At 39.1% G+C, this 22,780-nt stretch overlaps 1 protein-coding gene across 5 annotated transcripts in view; it reads right to left on the reverse strand.

The window, feature by feature from the left end:
* Positions 1-1,877: 1,877 nt before the first annotated feature.
* Positions 1,878-22,780, reverse strand: part of FSD1L (fibronectin type III and SPRY domain containing 1 like) — a 32,190-nt gene continuing 11,287 nt past the window's right edge. For 2 of the 5 annotated variants that reach the window (XM_054004278.1, XM_054004279.1), the window contains exons 2-14: positions 21,544-21,639; positions 20,501-20,632; positions 19,868-19,969; positions 17,377-17,399; positions 14,295-14,416; positions 12,515-12,724; positions 12,079-12,177; positions 10,677-10,803; positions 9,014-9,046; positions 5,791-5,888; positions 5,115-5,366; positions 4,689-4,777; positions 1,878-3,273 (exon numbers count right to left, since the gene is read on the reverse strand). In XM_054004278.1, coding sequence (XP_053860253.1) covers positions 3,154-3,273; positions 4,689-4,777; positions 5,115-5,366; positions 5,791-5,888; positions 9,014-9,046; positions 10,677-10,803; positions 12,079-12,177; positions 12,515-12,724; positions 14,295-14,416; positions 17,377-17,399; positions 19,868-19,969; positions 20,501-20,632; positions 21,544-21,639 — 1,503 coding nt within the window. In that variant the 3' untranslated portion in view covers positions 1,878-3,153. The remainder of the gene's footprint in view (positions 3,274-4,688; positions 4,778-5,114; positions 5,367-5,790; positions 5,889-9,013; positions 9,047-10,676; positions 10,804-12,078; positions 12,178-12,514; positions 12,725-14,294; positions 14,417-17,376; positions 17,400-19,867; positions 19,970-20,500; positions 20,633-21,543; positions 21,640-22,780) is intronic. The other 3 variants (XM_054004281.1, XM_054004282.1, XM_054004283.1) reach the window with 2 other exon arrangements.

Below are 22,780 nucleotides of genomic sequence, written 5' to 3' on the forward strand. Positions count from 1 at the left end.
ACTCCCCTCCATGGCGGGAGGCGCCGGGCAGGGACCCCGCGATGCGGCCCAGGGATGCTCGGGATCACCGGGAACTGCTCCGAAGGAAACCCACCGCCAGGCTGGCCCTGCCACAGGACACCCAAAAACAGCGACGCTGGAGCACGACATCAACACAAATCACGGTCAGCGTCCATCCAACACCCCGCACTCCCCAAAATAAAACCACGGACAAGCCCGACACACGCCCAGGTGGCTCCACCGGTTTCCATCTGAAACGTGGGAGGGGTGAGGAAACCTGCCACCTCTGCTCTGCCTGTTTGGTATTTGCAGAAGCATTTATATCCCTGGGATGGTTTGTTATTTTTTGGTGTAGGTTTTTTTTGTTTTAATTATCCTGTCTGACACTGACATCCCTAGCTGCAGTTAACACAGTTTTCCACAGGACAATGGCAGCTACACTCATCTGATGTCTCAATACCTCAAGGAAAACCTTCAGTTCCTCACAAGTTAGGCTTTTCAGAGTTAAAATAACTTCAGAATACTGGCAGTCAGTACTTAAAAAAAAAAAAAAAAAAAAAAAAAAAAGGCAATTAAGCATCTCCTTTTGGTCATAGAGCAGAAAATTCCTCTTTTGCCACCACACAGTATTGGCTCCAGAGTAAGTAAGCCTGGTGGATTGAACTACAGACCTTCAAAAAATCTGATCCACTGCCAGAGAGCCACCCCTCTCCAAATCCCTGGAAGTGGATTCACAAAGGAAAAGGTAACTCCACAGGCTCCAAGCATCCCAGTCCAGCTGCAGACACAAACCCTGCACCAACTGCAACAAAAAGCATCACTGGGACCAGTGTGGTGTTGCTCATCTTCCTATGATGATGGGTGCTGGAGAAACACTAGTTCAGAAAAAAACAGTCTAAAAAAAAAATCTAAAGTGCTTAAGGCAATTCTTCATATCCCCATTTACTAAAAACAACTGGACTAGATGTTAGCAGCAAAAAGTTGATATCTGTGCAAACTATTATGTAACAAATCCATCCTTTTAAGGGTAAAAAGTCACATGTTAAGGTTCACCTAGGACATCAGTTAAACCAAAACTTGCAAGTCACAAGTCACAGTATGAAACACTCCCAAGCTTTACTCTAACTAACTGTTAAAAGAAGAATTACATTTTTACATCGGTGCATATCAAATTCACCTTGCAGGTTACACTACACCTTGCTAAAAAGGGAAAAAAAAAAAGAAATTAAAAAAAGGCCAAAAAACAACAAAAACAACAACAACAACAAAAAAAAAAAAAAAAAAAAAAAAAAAAAACAAAAAAAAAAAAAAAAAACACCAAAAAACCAAAAAAATACTTCATAATTTAAATGTTCTTATAGAGGGCTGGAAAATACTCATGGTTCTCACAACACATTAGGTGGTTGTAAACATGCCCTTTCTTTCCACAAAGGGAAATTTGAAGAGGAACTGCAGCTGAACACCCAAGATCAAGACAAGTGGATGAGTGGTGACAAGGAGGTGCCAGTCTGTCCTGGCGTCTGTACACCACAGCCCTGGACTAGAACTGGTTGCAAAACTGAGTTTGTAGCAATTTATCCCCAAGAACTCCTAGTCAGGTGTCCAGTAAAATGGAAAGAGAAAAGGTTATACACAGAGTATTCGCATAACAGTAACATCTGCAGAAAATGTGTGAAACAAATTCAAACACTGCTGACCAAGAACCATGTCACTTCTGAGTATCTTTGTCCCAAAGCCCAAGCAACAGAACAGGCAGATGAAGGTACAGTTAAACTGGGAACTAGTTTGTACTTTCCTCTGCAAAAAAAGATTACAAGTTCACAATGCAAATAATTAAGAGATGCTCGAGTTCCAGATACAAAATAAACATTTAGGGCTCAGCCAACCTGTCAACTTCATTATTCCTCATGAAAAATAACACTTTCCAGAACAGGTAATTACATTTCCTTGTTAATTTTAACTTTTCACTGAACATCACAGCCAGTTTATTAGAAGGTTATCAAGGAACTTCTTCTCCTGAGAAATTGTGATGGACAGAAAGGAGCCATTGGTAATATTGAGGCTTGACATGATTAGATGTTCATGGTTTTATGGGCTAAAGGATACACAAAAGGAAAATACATTGGCCCAGCAGCAAGTGAGCTAAATCATTATGGACCATGAATTTATAACAGTTTTCAGGTGATACCAGAAAACAATCTTCAGTTAGGAAACACCTGACTCATGAGTGTACCTGAAAACTATTTATAGGCTCCTCGGCTTGATTGGAGGGAAGAAAGCAGATTAAAAAAGCCTGTAATAACCTAGTAATTCCCACTGACAAGCTGGGATTTTCCAAGAAGAATATAACATGATTTTTTTTCTTTTTTTAGCTCTCCCATTACTATGAATAATTTGACTACTGTTTTACTAGGCTTGCAAATGGGAGTCAAGGCAATGGAACAGCTACACATAAATTTCTAATGTAACTAGAATGCAATTAATGTAATGGTGACGAACGGGAGCCAATATCAATATACATGGTTTTAAAAAGGAGTTACCCATGGAAAACAGGAAGATTTTATACCACTAGGGGAAATAATCACAGCTTGCTCTTACTGTTTCTTCATACCAGGCCTACATGTTCTTGTAATATCCTTCTGAAACCACACTGCTGTGTATTTTGCCAGGCTAGGCCAGCAAATCAGTCTGTTTGCAAAATGCATCTCGGAAATCACAACTTCTAACAGGAAGCCTAGTAACAATTAAATACATAGCTGAGTAATTTGCATTAGGAGAGCTAAAAAATGGTATTTGCTATATTCTTCATAGAAGAATAGTAGTTATAACAAAATTAATATTCAAGTCTGTAACAAAATGCTTGAATACAATATTACAAAAGTACATAGTTACAGCTCTTGGTTTCTCTTTTTTTTTTTTTTTTTTTTTTTTTTTTAATAGGCAACAGTTCAACTTTCTGACATTTTTTTTTTCTGGATTCCCAGCACTGGCTCCTAACACTTTAGCCCCAAAGTGCTTTGCACTATCAGTACCCAGGCCCTAAACAGCAGAAGGTAGCAAACCCAGTAAAATCCAATGCTCACAGGCTTGTGTGAGTAGTAGCTACAAAGAAAAACAAAAACATTCAGCAGTAGAAGTGTTGAACAGACATTACTAGGCAACATTATTTAGGCTGCTTGTTGAACCACCCAATCCATTTTCACTCTTCTGAAGAGTTTTCACAGCACTTGGCACCTGCAATCCAGTAGTCACTGTGAGCCCACCACACCAGATCTGGGGGGGGAAAAGAAAAAAAAAAAATCTGCATTATGAACCAAACACATCTCTCTTCTCCCATCCCACAATTAACCAGCATAAATACAGCTGTGTGTCTTCTGACACAGCCCTCTGTAAAACATTCTAATCACAGACATTCTGATTTTAATTCCATAAAGTCTAAGATGCTTCACATACTACGCTAAGTTTAAGATGCTTCACATACTATAACTAAGTTTGCAACTAAAACCTAGTACTCAAATCACTTGCTCCTAACTAGAAAAATTCTTTGAAGGCAAATGTGCCTGCAGCAAGAAGAGTGACAATGAAAAGCAACTCTCTCACTAGGCTCCAGTGCGTCAAAGCAGTGCTTATTTTTGCCATGTCATTGCAATTATATCAGCATAAACATATTACAAAAAAAATTTGAGAAGCTTCAGGGGCACAGGTATCAATGACTTCTATTCTGCACATGAAAGAATGCTGTATTTTCATGTTTATAAGTAAGTTTGAGAGCTGTAATTAAGTAGTTTGTCATTTTCACTTGTCCTGTTCAATCAGTAAGGCTGTTGCCACTCTGAGGGGCTGGCTGTGTGAGATGCAGAGGGACAGCCTGAATGTTGGCAAGCAACTGTTTCCCCAAGTGACTTGGGAACTGAATTTACATGAGTCAGCCTTTGCTACGCTAGGGAATGGCTAACATATGTATCCCAGTAGCTCTGAAGCTGTTCTTTTCCCTCTATGGTGAAAAAGATCAACAAGGCAAATAAACAGCCATGAAAAAATCTAGACCTGTTAAAATCCCAGGCCTGCACATCCTGCTCCCAAAGTGTGATGCACTTGATGGCATCTTACAACACAGCTGAGGCCCCCCAAATTAGCTAAACTAATTACTTAAATCATTAAAGGAAAGCTAATAGTAACTAATCTTTCTCCTGTGTGTTTTGAGCCTTTAACACTGCAGAAAGTTGTTGCCAATTATCTTGGAGTGACAAAAAGGGTTATGCAGGGCACTTAACTGACTGGCAAGAAAATCCCACTGAGCTTTTAAAGATTTGAAAGGTGGAAACTTCTTTTTCCCACTGGAAAGCATCAGGTGCTGTTCTGTCCCATGACACCTGCTTTGATGGCTCAGAGCATCCTGGACTTCATCAGTTCGGATCAGTTACTGCAGTAGGCTCTTCAGCCACTGCAATATGCTATTAATTTCCTATACACAAATTTAATGACTTCTGTTTACACAGCTGAGACATCCAGGTGCAGAATCCTGCTGGGGTGCCACTATAAGCACCACACAAAATCTAAAAGGGAACAGTTAAACACTTTTAAAAATTACTAGTCAGCCAAACCAGGTGCTTGTAGTTTCCTTCTCTAAAAGAACAATTAAAACTGAATTCAGTGCTAGAAACTGTAAGATTTTTCTAGATACTGACCATGAAGCCTGGTAGCAATGGTTGGGTAAATTTTGTTCTGAAGGTGTGTAACAATGCCTTTGAGCTTGCATTATAAAACGAGAGCTGACCTAAGAGAGAGAGAAATAAAGAACAAGTTGAAATTCAGCTTAAACACAGTTTAAGCTAAGATGCAGTTGCTGTCTAACTTGTACAAAAAAATTGATTCTTTTCCAGGTCACACTAAGTGTAGTCCGCAAGAGTGAAAATTCACTATTTTCACTGGATTTCAGTAGCTCTGTCACACAGATGAACTCAGGTCATTTGACAGGACAAGCACTTAGGGTCTGTGTTGTCACGCAAGACTGGATAAGTCTGGAAATAATGCACTTCCTCAGCCTTGGACTGCTTCAGCTCAACAGAAATAGTATCTAACTCTTTTTACTAAATCTCTAATGTGCAATTTACCTCGATCAAAGTCACAGTATATTCCTATTCTGTCTGGGACAGGTATATCTAGAGTCTTTGCTTTATTGTTATGCTTTGCTGAGAATGTGGTTTGCAGCCAGTTGTTGATATGGATGCACCAGCTGGAATTAGTCTTTCCCAGCTGGTCAAACTTCCCCGGGTTTCTGTATGTTACTCCCACGCTGTAGGATTTGCAGTCCTTCTGGGCTCTCACTTCCCAGTAATGTTGTCCACTTTCAACAGCAGTGTCTCCTACCAACAGAAATACATTTAATTACAACCAAGTGTAGTTAATTACTTAGTTGAGTGTACCCTACAGGGCTGCCTTCCTAATAGGCACCAGTGATGTCTTCGCTATTTTATTTTAAGGCAAAGAAACCTGAACTATAAGGAACAAGAAAATTGTACAATAGAATATAAATATAAAACAGAATAATGAGACTGTATTTACCTATGCTCATTACAACAAGATACATTTAACAACAATTTATATCTAAAAGCAGTGCATGTCAGTCACTAAGGGCTTTGTAATACAAAGCAGAGTTGAAGACACAAAATTCTGGTGTTATATGGGCAAACTGCTCCGAGCAGGACAACGCCTTGAACAATCACAAACTTTCCCTCTAATTCTTGCCTGATCTGCCCTTTCCTAAAGGAGCAAACAAGTTCAGCTCACCCAGCACTGTGTAGGATTCACCAGCAAAGCGATCCCGGCTGCCCCTCGCCAAGGCTCTTGGACTGTTAGTGGATCTCTTCGGAGACGCTGTGTTGCTTCTAAAGGAGAGATCAACCACTCAAAACTTGGACACAGCCACAGAAGTGCACACTCAGGTGTCCCCAAGCCCATCAGGTGCAAGAGACACACACAAACACTCTAGAAATGACACATTAGTTGATGCTTCTAACAGCGTGCATGCACAAGAGCTGAGAGGGAAGAGATGACAGAAGAAAACATACAGAATGTTTTAAAAACAGGTTCAGAGGCAGCTGAGAATGGAAACAGAGACAGGAAAAAAGCAGATGTGTGGCACGTGGTTTGAATTAAACACTTCAGGATGGAGAATATTCCAAGTTGTATAAAAGAATAATTTTAACCTAATGAGGTTTTCCAACTTTTTTTTAACCTCAGTTAGGCCCTCAGAAATAATTACCAATAATTTAACCATTAAATCGAGTGAGGGCTATTTGCAATATTCCTCAGTAGACAGAGAATCATATCTGCTTACTACTTTAAAGGCAATCAGTAGCAAAGAATTCTAACTTCTCAGAAATAGCTGTACAGTTTACAGTTTCATTTTATTGACAAAAACCCCAAAAAAGTATAAAGTCAGTCTCTGAAATACACCTGAGAAATGATTTTCAATTTCTCATCCTCTGGAGTCTATCACACATTAGCCTTGGAAGAAATATCACCTACAGAAGAGTTTTCTCTCCAACTGCTCCTTCAGTTACTATTTGGTAAAGCTACTTGCTAGTTTTATGACCATTAATACAGTGAAGTTCAGCTTGATTTCTTTTCAGTTAATTCATTCTTCTCAGAAAACATTCCAGAAAGGTTTGGGACATGTCTCTTTTTCCTAATACCAACACAAAAAAAAGTCACAAGGGAATCAAAAGCTAAGTGATACTAAGCTGCCAGATATAAGTATGCTAAAATCTAGTTCATTACCAAGTTTTTTTACTCCACTTACAGAAGCCTACAAAAAAATAAGTGATGAAAAAGCTGTTTACTCAAGCATCACTATTCAGCATGTAACAGAGCACAACTAAGCTTCCAAATTGTTCACAAGAGGTAATGAAGGAGGTAACTGTATATTGTGCAAGCACCACATCAAGTGCTTTTGGATTTTGTAAATATGGGGGATGCTGCAGTTTACTTACCAAAGGAAAAAGTTAGCAAGTGAGAGCATGAAAAAAAAAAAAGGCAAAGCCAAGAATTAAAGCGTAATTTCAGAGGGAGGCACTCTGCAGATTCCAACCCGCTTCATGTGCATCAGATATCATCCACTCACGTTCCCAACAATGCTGTTGAAAATTTTCTATTAGACCCAGCACAAATGGGCTATGCAGAAAGCAATGTTGCAGTGTGGCCATTTAGAGAATCACAATAAGAAAAATGGAGGCACTTTGCTACAATTTTCTCAAGGTTAAGAAAGCATTAAAAACTTCTTGGTATCATTTACTTTGTCCAAGTCTGTAAATGGCCACTGCGTGTGCTTTGTCCTCTCAAAATTTAATAGCCTTTATCATTTCAGAAAATTACATTGACTATTTGACATAAAAGCTGCAAAAAAACCCAGTTGCTCAGGCTTTTTTTCCTTCACAGTGCTTACACCTCCCTTCCAATGGAAGGCAGCAAATTTCCTAACGGGAAGTCACTTTCATGCCTGTTTTGCAGTAGAGCACAGTCCTTATTAACCAGTAACTGACACATTTCTTCCAATATTCAGTGGCCAGATATTCTTGTCTCATGGTTTAGGATTGTTGCCTACAACACTGCAATTAGTCCCTATTTCCTCATTCATTTCAGAATATACTCCACACAACATGTGTTCTCTTCTGGAGAAGAAAAGTCAAGGAAGGAGAGCAGAAATTACTAATCTATTATGGTTTAATAAATGAAAAATAATTAAGAATTTTGTTGCCATTGTGTATTTCCAACATTTAAAAATTGCACATTTTTTGTTTAAAGTTACTATACTACAATTTTTTCCCCCACCTCCCATGGAGCCACCTCCAAATTTCCCTTCTATTGCAGACAACTCACAGATGTTTTTAGGTGGGAATAAAAGCCTCCTACAAGAAGAAAGCTCATCTAAATCCCCTGCTATAAAAGGTCAGTCTGAGATGCAAAACTGAACATGTGACCTGTCCTTCTACCAAAGCAGAGCCAAGAACTAGGGAAGTTCTCTACAGCTACAAAGAGAGACCAAGGTGTAAAATTCCCTGAGCGGAACAAGTAGGAGCATCTCCATGACATTTTTTAAACTTAGTTTAGCATAAATTGCTATAATTTGTGTAGTAGAACAATTTAAACTGAATGGCTTCAAGAGCTTATTTTGCTTTTTACGTAAGCTTTTCTTTACTTCTGATTTCAAATCAGATACATATCCACCTGATAGATGAGTAACAGGTGAGTAAAAGCTGTAAGAAATTAGGATCCTGGGCATTTCTTTTGGTCCCACAACTTCTAAACCAGCAAAGGAAAGCAAGATATCAAAAATAGGAAAAGTAATTTCTTAAAAAGGTGTTTTACTGGAAACACAGTGAAAAAACGTGACACTAAAAAAAAACACAACTGCAGAAAGAATACAAGAATATTTTACCTAACTTTACATCTCAAAAAACGACTTCTCATTCAAATACTTGGTTCTGCAATTGGAAACGCCATGAAGCTTTTAACATATGCTTCACCCTCTTCAAACATGTAAAAACACTTCTTATCCTCTGACGTCTAGTAACAGCTACAGCACAAGTTCAGAAGCAAAGAGGCTTTTGATGTTCAAAAATAAGCACAATAAATTATTTTAAAGTTCTCAGAAAGAGAACCTTTAACATATTTGTAAAAAATTTGCCAAAGGGTTAAAAAAGCCTCAGTATGTCTGTAACTAACAGGGATCTTTGGATCAATATTAAAATACATGATGCCCTTCCAACCATTGCAAATCAGGTTTCATTCAGAATAGGATGAATCCTTCCAGAAAGACTCTCTTCTCTCTGGAGCATATATAGTCTCTCTGAATCCAAATTAAACTGCAAAATAACTTCTAAACGCACATGTGTACTGTTACTGATAAAGGCTATTAGATTTGTTTCTCGTGACATCAAGCAAAGGTAAGTAGCATAGATTCCCAACAAAACTAGGTGCTAGATCCTAGGAATAAGAGGTATATTATCACCTTCTATTGCTCTTCAGCAGAGGATTCTGGCCACTGTCGACAGAAATAAGTAATCATTAAAGAACTGTTCTATCACTACAGTAAATTATCCCCAGTTTTACAGTGCCAATAGGAATTATTCTATCACACTTATGGCAATATATGCCTGTGGAGAATGTATTTGTTCATAAATTATCTCAAACTGTAAATATGGAAAGCCAATAAACCGAGTCTGAGGAAGTAGCCAGTTGTGTGGATGCATTCCCACAGAGTATCCCAAAAGCCCAAGAGGTGAGGCACAGACTGGGACTGGGGCCTTGGACTCTACAAAGATGCAGCTGAACCAGGCTCACAGCTCTCCAGGTGAGGGAAATCCACACAGCAGGACAGGCTGGGGGACATCCAAGGAAAGAACAGCTCTGCAGAAAAGCCACTGAGAGAGAGTTGGGGAAGCAGAAGTTGACAACAACAGGGCCCTGTGCCCTCGTAGCAGAGGTGGACAGCCACACCCAGCCTGCAGCCCACCAGGAGCCCAAGGCAAGTGACTTCTCTCCTTTTGGCAGCTGTGTCCAGGTCTGGGCTCCTTGGATTTACACCCTGGCATACCAGAGCAAGTCTGTGGAGAGCCAACACCACATTTAAGGTTGGGGGCACAGAAAGACAATTGGGTTTCTCTGCCTGAGGAAGACAAGAACCAATTGCTGTCTTTAATGAGGTAACAGGAAGGGGAGCAGAGAAGATCAAGCCAGGCTGTCCTCACAGGGGTCACACTGGTGGCTGAGAAGCACCTGGGAGTCACTGCACCACAGGGAATTCCAGACAGGTACCAGGATATTCCTCCCCTCCCATAAAAGTAGCCTGGAACAGAGGGCTAGCAAGTTAACACATTCCTCATCCACACATTCTTCATCCTTGGAAACATTCAAGGCTTGGCCAGAATAGACAGAACTAAACATTCTTCCAACTGCATTTATCTAATGACTCAGAACAGCAGACATCTAACAATCTACCAAGAGCTCTGCTGAAGTTAAGTGCCTCTCCTGGATGAAAACAGTATGTTTAGAGCTGCCACATCCACAATAGTTATGTTTCATTATCCATTACCTTTTGCTGCCTGTTTTGTTTTATTGGTATTTTTTCCCCTTCAGTGAGGGTTTAAGATAAATTCAGACACCACCTATACATAGTACCAGTTTTATTTAACCTCTTCTTTCTCAAAAGGGCAAGGCAGTCAGCTCTTTCCTTATTTTTTTAAATTGTAGAAATGCTGTCTATTGACCAGAATTGACCTGCAATACTAGTAAATTCAGAATTACACCAACTGCCTGTTCACATTTACCTTATCTACTGCCCTGGCCTTATGTGGCAAGGTTTTGGTACCAGGAGAAACCATAGAGCAGGTGGGTGGGCACCTGGTAGGTAGCCAAGGTCAGTCCATCACAACTACACTTTAGCTCAGTACACTGAATGATACCCTAACAAATGCATTTTTTAAATAAATAAATATTATTTAAGAATTATGACACAATTCTAGCCTCTACATCAGTGTGATAGAGGAAGGAAAATAAAAAAAATTAAAATTTCTTCCAGAAAACATTACTGAATGAATATTCCTCTCATGTCCCACTGTCCCCAAGTGCTTTAATTCCTGCCCTCTTCCTTTAACTGCCAGAAGAGTTCTTACCTGTTTTTATTTTCCTTTCCTTTTATTTTTTCTTGGCCTTTGCCTCCAGTAGGATCCCATTCAACATAGGTGTCTTCAACTTTCAAGTTCAGATGAGATGAAGTACTGTCCAAACTGAACACAAATGCTGGTCAAGACAAAATAGAATACAGTGAAATGATATAATGGTTATTCAGAGAAAATTACAGAAGCAGTAGAAAACTTGTCACAGAGTTTTATTGAGCATAATGGAAACACCAGCTTTTCAATCTGACACTTGGAATCAAAAAAAGTAATACAACAGGTTCAATGACCTAAATATATTTACAGACTGTTCTATAAATGTCCTGATATCAACAGGTATTACCATCTGACCCTGAAAGAACATATACTTGAGATTTTTAAGAGTTTAGAGCTCAAAAATGCACAGATGTAATGAACAGTCAGGTTAAGTACATGGACAAGGAAATTGATTTTCTCTGGATTGGTTATTAAAGAAAGTGAACTAAGTGTTCACTCAGGAGTAACAAAAATAATATGGGAAGCATGGTAACTGCCCAGGGAATTATGTGGCTGTTAAACAGATAGTATATCTCTGATAATGACTGTTGCTTAAGAGTACTAAAATAATTGTAGAAAAGTTACCAGAATGCTCATCAGCTCATTCAAATTCTATACAGCTTTATTCTTATGAAATAACATTCAAAAGGAAGAGAATTTACACTTATATAAATTATACAGTTGATACCAGTCATTTTGCCCTTTATACCAGACCTGGATATAAATCAAACCTCAGGATCACTCTCTCACCTTAACAGCTAAGATTTGTGTTCTGCCACAAAACATTTCAAGAAATGTTCCAAGAAATTTCTCTTTCAGTTTATTTACAAAATGTAAGGAAGCCACTCTAACAATTCTCAGATCAACTGACTTCTAACATCATGACTACACACCTTAGGCAATTTGAAGCTGCCAGCTTTTTAAATATTGACAGTGAATAGAAACTGCAGCTACAAAGTCAAGAAAACCCTTTCCAGCAACTTCTAGTTACAGAACGCTGTCTGCCATTAATAACAGGATAATCACATAACAAGATAATTGTTTAGATGCCCAAAGAGTCATCCACAATGTTCATCCTTCTTCTTGCTGTATGTTGGCACCATGTAGCAGCACATGGGACTGTCACTCCACAGTTCAAAGCAACCAGTGCCAAGCTTTTGGAGAAAGTGACATTAACTGCCCCATTTTTTCAGGGTCTAAATGCTGAAAGGGCAGCTTTGTGCCAATAAGCTTCTTAATCCTTCACAGTTGTTTCCCTTTCCACTTAGGAAGTGTTTCAGCAGGGCACATGCAGAAGCCGACTGAACATAATAGATTCAGGATTTTCACCACAGATAAGGTTCAAGAGTTTTTCAAATTTTACCTTTGGTTTCCAGAGTCACAGGGTCGGAGTATTCACCTGCCACTGCTTTGTTGCAAGCTTGTACTCTAAGGTTCATGTATTTTGTATCAAATTTCAGACCTACAAAGCAAATGTTTACAAATTTGAAATTGTGTTGATTACTGATAACTCCTACAAGACTAAGATCTATCCCCATGTAGCTGTCTTACATTTACCTCAATCTGCAAAAAACATGTTTGAATTGATGTGAACTTCAGTGTGAACTTCATTTAACAAACAACTTTTGATAAAATCTCAAAGTCAAAACAAAAGACAGAACTGTTATTGTACAAAGCACCCATGACTGATGTGATATAATGGCAGCTTCATTACATGCAGAAAAATGGGCATTTTGCAAAACTTCCGAGCATAAAGAGTTATATCAATATTCTTGGGTTTGAAGTATAAAAACCTTTACCTGATAATGTGTATTGAGTAGCTTTAATGTAGTCAACTAGCTCCCAACGCTGTTCCCCTTTTAGTCGAGGGAGCCCATCAAAGTTGGTTTTCCTATACTCCAGCACAAAATGATCAATTCTGCTGTCCTCCTCAGGCATTCTCCATGATATTGTTATGCAGTTGTCAGAAACCAGACACGCTGCTACATCTATCTCAGGAGCTTTAGGGACTGCAGAAAGACAAGCACACAGGTCAGTTTGAAAAAGAGAAGGCTAGAGTAGAGTGGACTTACAATTATGAACTTACATTTGGAATAAACACCACACAGGAAGAACACCAAGAAGCAAACTTCTGTTCCTATGTCTGTGGAATGTAAGTTCAGCTGCACCCCTTACACAACATCACTTATATTTATTTCTATCACTACCGACACTAATATTTTCCTCTAGTTTCTCTTCAGTTCCCCAGTTTTCTTTTCTTTTTACCCTTTTGTCTTGAAAGGAGCGGGGAAACAGCTCCTAAGGTCCACTAAAGACTGAAGTTCTGTTTATAGGCAACAGTATTCTACTTCTGTGAAATCAAACAGCACTTAAGCCTGTGGAAAAGAAGTTCAGAAAAAAAAAAAGGCATTTACATACTATTTTTAGAATCTAAAGGACATGTAAGGAAGACTTTTGCTGCAGGAAATGAAAAAGTTTTATTGATTTCAGTTTGAGCTTTTGGTATCTGAGTAATTTGGAAGCACAGCACTATAGTAGAAAAAGGAAGATTGATATCCACTCAATTTTCCTGTTAACAAATCAGAGGCCCAATTCAAAATCCTATATATTTGACAAGAAAAAACGTATAGGAAGAGTCACACTAAATAATACCTTTATCTAGATGCAAAACTTTGTTCACACTTGCTGTTAGATCTTTGCACTCCCATTGCTGTTAAGCAGGTGAAAAGCAGGGCAGTGATTGACACCCAGAGTCCAAGACGAGAAGGTGAATTTCTGCCTGGACACTGCCAGATAACCACTAGGAATAACAGTGGTCATTTACTACACCTGCTACCACACACTGTATCTGCAACACATGGGGCAGAAATGAAAACTGATGCTGCCAAGTCCTTAACATATTTGGATTCATGACCTAGAGATGAAACAACTTTACATCCCTGCCAGCAGTGTCAGTATATTCTCAGTAACAGCCAAGGGCAAAGTGTTTTAAATTGGAAAGCAATAGGATTAAAAAGGCATGAAAGATACACACTGGTCTAATGCACCCAAGTTTACTGTCAAACAGGAGTAGATGGATTAGTACACCATTTGTACTATGGTAGTATCACTGTACTAATGGACTGTCCCTCACTTGTATTTCAGACTATGTCATCACTCTTGTAAGCCATGTGTAAGTTTACAGTTTCACACAACACTCCTGCACATGAGCAGGACTTTGGAGCATCACTCAGGATCAAGTTGGCATGGACAGTCCTAAGAAACCTCAGGTAACTTTACAGAGTATAGAGGAACTGACAACTCCTGAAAAAGCATGGTCCAGAAGACTCACTCTCACTTCTGAGATCAACACTGTTTTCCAAAATGGTGTCTTGTGTAGAAATTAACACAATAATGCTAGAAAACTCTCATCCTCAAGGTATCCAATTTAACATACAATGAGTAAGAATGAGTTTAGGTACTCTGAAAAATTTGCTTATTAGGGTGCAAGAGGTGCAATTTTCTTTTATTTCGTTGGTTTAAATATAGCAAGCTCTTCATATATAGCAACAAATTAAACTCACTGAATATAGTTTTTACCTGGCAAAAACTTCACAGCTTGGAGCATCCGCTTTTCCAGGGCGAAGTCCACCATCATATGAGTCATACTGTCACTGACTTTTGGTTTCAGAGAGAGGCGGAATGCTGAAGCCACCGTGACACTGAATCCAAGACAGCAGCATTAGCAAAATGTATTTCACATTGTCACTTCCTATATCCCATTTTCCAAAACAGCAATCAGACAGTCTGTATCACTGACGTCAAACTATCCATCAAAGATTAGAACATTTTTCTAACACATAATTGTTTACCATTTAGCACACTCAAAATAGAAAATTTTGCTAATGTGACTGTCTCAGAATATTGGTGTGAGCTACCAGCTGTTCCATATTACTAAGCAAATAAATAATAATGAGGTGACTAAAGATTAAAACTTTTTACTAGTGACAGAAAACCTGGATAAGAAACAAAACAAAGTTCGCATCACTTGACAAAAATTCAGCAAGTATGAAAAGTTTGGAGTAGTGCAGACTCAGGATCATGTTTATGCATTTCTAAACAGAAATTAACAAGCTGGCTATGATGATTTTATATCTATCTATTACCTTATCAGGGGATTAAGTGATTTTTCAAGCTGCGAATTGGAACATGCAAGCACCAGACCAGTTTTACAAGATACACTGAACACTGAAGAACCTTAATTCAACAAAGGAAATGCAGGGTCCTGCACCTGGGCAGGAATAACCCCAAGCACCAGCACAAGCCAGGGAGAACTGGCAAACAGCTCTGCAGAGAAGGACCTGGAGGCCCTGGAGGACAAAGAGCTGTCCTGAGCCAGCAGAGTGTCCTGGGGACGAGGAGGCCAATGGGATCCTGGAGTGCACTTGGAAGGACACTGCCAGCAGGTCACAGGGGGATCCTGCCCCTCTGCCCAGCCCTGGGAGGCACCTCTGGACTGCTGTGCCCAGCTCTGGGCTCCTCAGGGCAGGAGGGACACAGAGCTCCTGGAGCAGAGCCAGCAAAGGCTCTGGAGGTGAGCAAGGGCCTGGAGCATCTCCCTCACCAGGAAAGGCTGGGGAAGCTGGGGCTGTTCAACCTTGAAAGGAGCCCCAGCTGAGAGGGGCCCTCAGCCCTGGGTGTCCCTGTCTGCAGAGAGGGGCAGAGCAGGGCCCAGGCTCTGCTCCAGGGCCCAGCAATTGGCAGCAGAGCAATGAGCAGGGACTGATCCCAGGAAGTTCCACCTGGACAGAGGCAGAACTTCTTCTCTGTCCAGTGACTGAGCCCTGAACACACTGCCCAGAGAGGCTGTGGAGTTTCTCTCACTGGAGATATTCCAGAGCCTGGACACAACCCTGTGCCATGTGCTCTGGGATGACCCTACTGGAGCAGGGAGGTGGGATCAGATGACCCACTGTGGTCCCTTCCAACCTGACCCATCCTGGGATTCTGTGAAGCACACCTCCTATTTCCACTCCTGAAATCTTAGCTAAGTACTATTATGAATGCTTCCAAGACATTTTTGTACTCCAACTACTCTACCAAAAAATCCAAAAAAAGACCAAGGCTCTCATGTAATTCTCATGGCCTGAAGATATCAGGCCATGCAGCAGATTTTGAGAGTAACATTGATTCAGACAATATAGAGATCTCAACTCCTCCCTTAAAAACGATTCTCAACTACAAAGTAATATATACGCCACGAAAGTCAACTGCCAAGACCTGAATCCATTTTACACCCACTGATGTGTAGCACCTTTAGAACACCTAATAAATATCCATTCCTGCACTCCACCAGTATGTAAGAGAGATTGTATGCTAACCACAGATACATCAAAGAACACTGAAAAACAAAAAAATCTGGTAGTGTGGAAGGAAGAGGAAATGTGAAGTTTAATATTAAAGTTATATGCAAGTCAGGAGTGATGAGCTTTGCAATTTTGGGGTATGATACAATTATGAGACTGAGCTGAACATCATGAAAGACAGTTCAATTGATTCCCCAAGACAAAGCTCACACTCTGAAATTCAGCATGGGCTGTCTAGCACATCAATGCTCAGCCAGATGGGTAGAGAAAATCCCTCCTTAAGGAAGAATAATCCTCTGATTAGCAGTAAGGGAACACCAGGGAACAGTGGGCTTCAGACAACTTCTTAACTTCTGCTCAGACACCAGTCTTGGGCAGAGAACCACAAAGGATTTGGTGATAATTTCAAGAAACCAGAAGAGGATGCTTATTACTGACAAAAAGTACTAAGGAGTCCCATCACTGACACTATCCACTCTCCCTCTGACCTGTTAAGGATACTAAATCTTTACCTTTGGAAGAGCAAAGATTAACTTAAACTCTAACAATTACTCACTTTACACATAAGTTCAGAGAATTTAGTAAATCAGAGCCTTCACTGAAAAACCTGTACATTGAAAGCCAACCTATTTGGTCCAAAAAAGCAACAACATCCTGTGAGCTGCTTCTCAAAGTATTATGTACATCACAGAATGTTTTCTGAATCAGAAGGTCATATTCTTGGAATAGAGCTAACATTCTTCCAAGTGAAGAAAATGACCTTAGTATTGATTTTGAAACAGCAAAGTTTTACTTTTTAAACAATTGTTCAAAGAAAGGCTACGAGAAATAATAATTTCATGATCACTAGTGTCACCAGAAGTATTTCAACAGCCACAAGACTTTTTACATTTTGAAGGAAAATTAGCTAGCAAAAGTCTTAACAACAAAAAAACCAACAAGATTCTCTCACAACTCAAAGGGGCAGAGTCAGCTTGAAACATCATTAAATTCCAGCCATGAGGTATTAATAATAACCTTATTAACAATAATAATTAATGATATACATATATATTCAAAGACATAATTGCAGCAGTAGCTGATGCAGAGCTCCACTTCCCTGCATCAAAAATTTCTTCTTATTTAAAGTTATGGAAAGCCAGGAAAAACCATACTACATGAGCAACACAGAAGTTTTTAGTTCCCTCTCAGAAGCTGTGATAACACTTAGAAAAGAGTGAATTTGATTAAAGCTGACTATGGCCCTTTTACAGTAAATGCATTTTCAAGGATAAGATTAATTCAAAGATACAAAAGTGATAGATTTTGTACTGTACCTATCTTTGATCTGTCTGGTAGCCTTGATGCATGTCAGGGAGGAGAGAGAGAAAGTAGTTAGTATTTCCATGCAAGTATCAATGGCAGTAACATGCAAGAAGGCCAAGAACAATCTCTGCTGTATTGCCCAGATTTGAAGTTCAAAATGAGTTCAACAGTTTCCTCAAAATAAACTGTCCTGTGAAGCATGTTAATAGCATGGGTTAGCCAGCAACACTGTAATATCTGCGGGGAAATAAAAACAGAACCAACACCAAACCAATTCCAAATTAATCAACTTTCTGGGTGTGACCTTGTATTTTCAGATTTCTCTTAATCAGTTAGAGCTACTCTCCATGGCTTTTTAAAAAGTGCTGCAGGACCAAGACAACATTATTTAACTGCCATGGTATTTTCTGAGAAACTAAGAAGTGATTATTTGTGGCATTAACCATGCCTGACTTATTGAACTACACACCACAGGATGCATGCCCGGATAAATAAGAAAAAAATAGGAATTATTCTAACTTTTCCTCCGAAAGTTAGGAAGTGTTGTTGGAAAAGTGTAATACAAGACTCTTTCTGTATGTCAGCATTCAAAAATGACAGCAAATAGTTCTTCTCAAATAATAGCACTGAAGCAGATACAGAAGTGATGACATTTAAAAGATAAACATCAACTGGCAGGTAGAAAGACAAAAATCTCTCTCCTTCACCAAAAGGAGCTGCAAACCCAAGACAAAAGATTATTGCTGAAGTACTGAGGGCTTGGTTGTGTCTGTTGAAGCCTTACTTCAACACTGCTCCTTGATCCAGTTGCTCATTCAGCTAAATTATCTTCCCTTTCAAAGACACAAGAATCATCAGGCAGCTTCCTAGTTTGAAGTAAAAAGTGAAGAACTTCCCAATTTTTCACTAAATACAAATCACATTGAAAAAAATAAATAGGAAATCAGGCTGTCCCTGCTACCAAACTGATTGTATATTCCTAAAATGGGAAGAATAAAAAAAACAAGTGTTTAGAAATAATTTAGCTTAAGAGGTACCTCAAGCTTTACCTCAAAACAAAGTTACTGTAGGAACTACTGACTGACTTTCCTACATAACATAAAACAGAGATACTTTCCTACAAAATCCTTGGGTTTCATCTCCATGTCTTGTAAAATATGAGGTAGCCAGGACTCAACATCTTCTACAAGACACTCCCAGCTTAACTTCATTGCCTTTAGTTTGTTTCCAGGCTACTGACAGAGAAGGATCAGCCCATCCCAGAGCAGCTGCTCAGCAGTGTCTGATCACATCCTACATAAACAGTGAACTCTCCTGCAATCTGCCACTCATGTTCCTTTGACTTCCAGGTAAATCAACTCCAAGAATAAAGCCACAAAAATATAACATAGGAAAAAAAATTTTAAAATTATCTTATGCTAGTTGCTCCTGAACTGATTTACTGGAGTATCCAAAGAAAATTTGTGAATATACAAGAGTCAGGGCTGGAGCTGCCCCTTCAGGAACACTTGCTATTCCTACCAGCAGAGTAATAGAATTAGCTGCCTAATAGCCAAGGCAATATTACCTTAAAATGTCATCCCCAAATGCACAAGTGCAATACCAGTATCAAATCCTACATATTAGAGCTTACTAAATTGGATTTAAGTATCTTAACCTTCAGACTCCAAATCTGAAGAGGTTTTCCCCCAGCAAATGCTCAGACAGCTTTCCTTAGTGTTTTTGATTGGGAAAAAAGCACTAGAGAGATCTGAAACAGAACAACTTCCAAGAACGTCAAAGCTGCATTTTGCACAGAGTTCAAGAGCCAACTTAGTTTTTTGCTACAAGGCAGAAAGGACAACTCCAGCTGAAGAAAAATACTGTTTAGGAATTGCTGCTCTTCGAGGCACATAAATCAAAGCTGACACCCAGAAAGCACGACAGCACACAAACATGCAGCCAAAAGGTAAAACTGACACAGGAAGACAGCTTTCCCCCTCGCTCTTTTAAACTGATTTGTGTCCTTGTTCCCATTAAAATGTAGAGAGGAAAAAAAGTAATTGGGCCCTGGATTTGGCATAGCTGATCCCACTGCTACCACCAGGATTACTGTAGCAAGCATTAGTGTACTGATTCAGTGGATATATGGAACTGTTTCCTTAATTTGCAAGTATATTCTTCCAGTTAGATGCATGCAACTTCACCCTCCCTTTCTGGGGTCATCTGTGCAAGTTTGCTTAACAATGACAGTTGTCCAGGAGAAGGCATTTTATTCCCTCCCCATCACCCGAAATAAGAAAAAAGCCAACTTGTTTTATCTGAAATCGCATAAAAATTCAGGACTACAACATTTAACTTTGCTTTTCAGCAAAGCAATGACTGTATTTTTATATGCCTGTCTATCCTCTCTCTAAGTACACCAGGTAAGTTTGCAGTGTCCAGGAGAGTAATGCAAAGGATATTTCAAATCGAGACAGATGTCAACACCTGTCTCACACACATCCAGGCAATGTTTTCTACCTCTAAGAGCTCCACGGGGTTCTTTATGTCCAGCGACTGCACAGCAAGTTCCAGCAGCTCTTCTGAGCTCTCCAGGGCACGGCTGCACTGGCTCAGCTGATCCTGGAGAAAAAAACAGAAAGAATAATGTGATGTATTCCCACCAAAACAGCAGTTTGTGAGGCACCGGTCCTAGGAACTACACAAATTTGTTACGCATTTGTGACAACTTATTCCCTTATATAACCAAGGCCTCTGACAGTGCCCTCACTTCACTGTGCTTGACAAGTGCATAGTGATACTTGGCACATCCCACAACTCCAAGCAGGGGGGGGAAAGCTGAAATCTGACTTAAAAGCCAGATTTAATTTAAATGTCCTGTTTCCCCCAGCTTCAGGGTTTCAGAAAGCAGAGAAATAAACACTTATATTCATGTGCGCTACAATTTCTATTTACAGGACTGCACTTCATCACTGAATGACTGTGTAGCAACAGCCTTGAAAAAGGCAGTGACTGTATCAGCTCTGAACTGTCACAAGACAATCCTGAAAATCAATATTGCTGTGTAACAAACGGGGATAGCATAACATGAACAGAGGAAGTTTAAAACTGCTTCTTTGCAGCTGCAAAATTTTTTCAGAAGGAGTTATTTACCTGCAGAGCTTGAATTTTACGAGCTTCTTCTTGCTGAATAGTGTTGGCCATGCTCCCCTTCATCTCATGTAGGACAGAATACAGACCATCAAACTCCTCATCTAGCTCACTGATGGCATTAGAGGAGTTTACCTGAGAGGAGAATTGAAAATGCTGTTTAAACTGGAAACAACACAAGGAAACTGAAGGTCACACAACTCCCCACATGTTTTGCCACAACCTTGTGACTGCTTCTGAGCTTATCACAAAGGGAAAAAAATATTAGGAATCATCAAACAATCTCCTAATCAGACTCTACATCAGGATACTGAATGATGCAATCTGTGAAAATTCCATGACATTCAAACTTGCACAAAACCAGCACACTTGGCTATTTTGTTCCATGCCAAAAGCCCTGATTTTCCTCGCACTATTGTATATGGATTGCTAGATGTTTGGAAGGAGGAAGTTACCCAGTTCCAAACAAAAATATTTCACTTGATGCTAAAAACTGCACTCAAGAAGGCAGTTTAAAGATTTGCTGGATAATTTCCATTTCTGCAGCCAACCTGACTCAGGTTTAGGATGAAACAACTTTTGGCTGATTGACAGGCTGAAGGAACCTAAACCTCATCCTCATGCAGATGCTCTAACAACAATGTGTAACACTAAACTAGAGCCCAACAATTTGAAACTGGTGAAAATAGAAAGACTAAAGAATTTTCTCTCAATTACCATTTTTCAGTCCATCAAACAGAGCAGAAGTCTGAAAATACAGACTATTTCCCACTAATGGCAGACTCAGATCTTGCATCAGATTAAAGATGATCTTTCCCACAAAAACAAAGTTCTACAAAACCTCTTCACACAAAATGCAAGGCCACCACAATTGTCATCTAGAGAGACTTTTAAAAATAAAGTGGTTTTCTGTCTAATTCCAACATGAAGATGTATTTTTAACTGGATTCTCAAAGGCCATCCTTTAGACACTACACAGTTTGAGACTAAAAAAAGTGAAAAGTTGCCCCCTTTCAGATACAAGTTATGAACCTTAAAATAAATACCTGAACATTTGATATGGTATGGTTCAGCATGTCAATGAAGTTGTGAATTTCATCATTTTTGTTCACTAGAGTACTGACAATCCTTTGCAGAGTCTCCTAGAATTACAAAAACAAGCAAGAGAAGTTGTAAAAAATTTTCTTGCAATTTTTTTTTCAAATCATTACCATTTCAACACGCATGAAAACTCATCACAGACATTCCAGCTGCAGCAAATTCAGTTTTGACAGGATCAGAAAATGCATTTTCTCAGGACAGAGGAAGAATATTAAACCTCTAGGAAGCATTCCACCAAATTCAAGATCTCCAGGTGTTAGTCTGAGAGAAATCAAGAACCTGCTTTAATATACCCCACTGCTTGACATGTTTTTCTACGTAAGTCACCTGCACCAAAATACCCACTGCCACCACAGCTTCTCCAGATGAAAAAGCTGGTGCTTGTGCAGCCAAACAGAGAACCAATAAAGAAAAGTTTAAAAGCTGGTAAAAGGAAACCCAGAAGAAAAGCTGAGATTTCCTTATGTCAAAAGAAGGTAGTGTGAAATAATCACGCTGACAGTTTATTCTATATGCAGAATAAATCTGTAAAAGTGATTTGTAATCTTATTCTACAAGTGGGAAAATATTTTGGGTGAGCAATTTCTATATTCCAATTAAAAGTGACCTCAAAGAGGAAAGCTTACTGACAGCTGAGAAAGAGAACCAAGGTTATTTCAGTGATGTGCATCCCAGCTGTTCAAAACGAAGTAGATTCAGCTTACAAAATACATACCAAGCCAGTAAAACTATTAAAGTACATCAAAACTTATTTTAAATTAAATAAGGCCACCAAGTCTAATTTTGTTGAGCAGCTACTCACATATTCTAAGAATTTGACCAAAAAAAAAAAAAAAAAAACAATGCTTGGTATTTAATTTTAAGTAAAGTTGTATTGTTCATGAGTTTTGATAAAAGTTGTATTATTAAAGCATATCAGGATAGTTAAGTAAAAATAAAGGATAAGATGAAGCATTAACTAAGAATTTTCTGTAATTCAACTCAGGCTGGCTGACTTCTAAAAGAAGTTTTAGAAGCAAATCTAACTTTAAAAAGACAGGTAAACATTGTCTTAATTAATACATTATTAATCAGCTGATCCAGAGTTTCAATTGCTTATCCTAATGTTGTTACTTGATAAAATTTAGGAAACCAAGGCACAGATAGATAATAAAAATACACCTTGGAAACAGCCAGATGACC

Source organism: Vidua macroura, chromosome Z (assembly GCF_024509145.1).
Source record: "Vidua macroura isolate BioBank_ID:100142 chromosome Z, ASM2450914v1, whole genome shotgun sequence".
Taxonomy (NCBI): domain Eukaryota; kingdom Metazoa; phylum Chordata; class Aves; order Passeriformes; family Viduidae; genus Vidua; species Vidua macroura.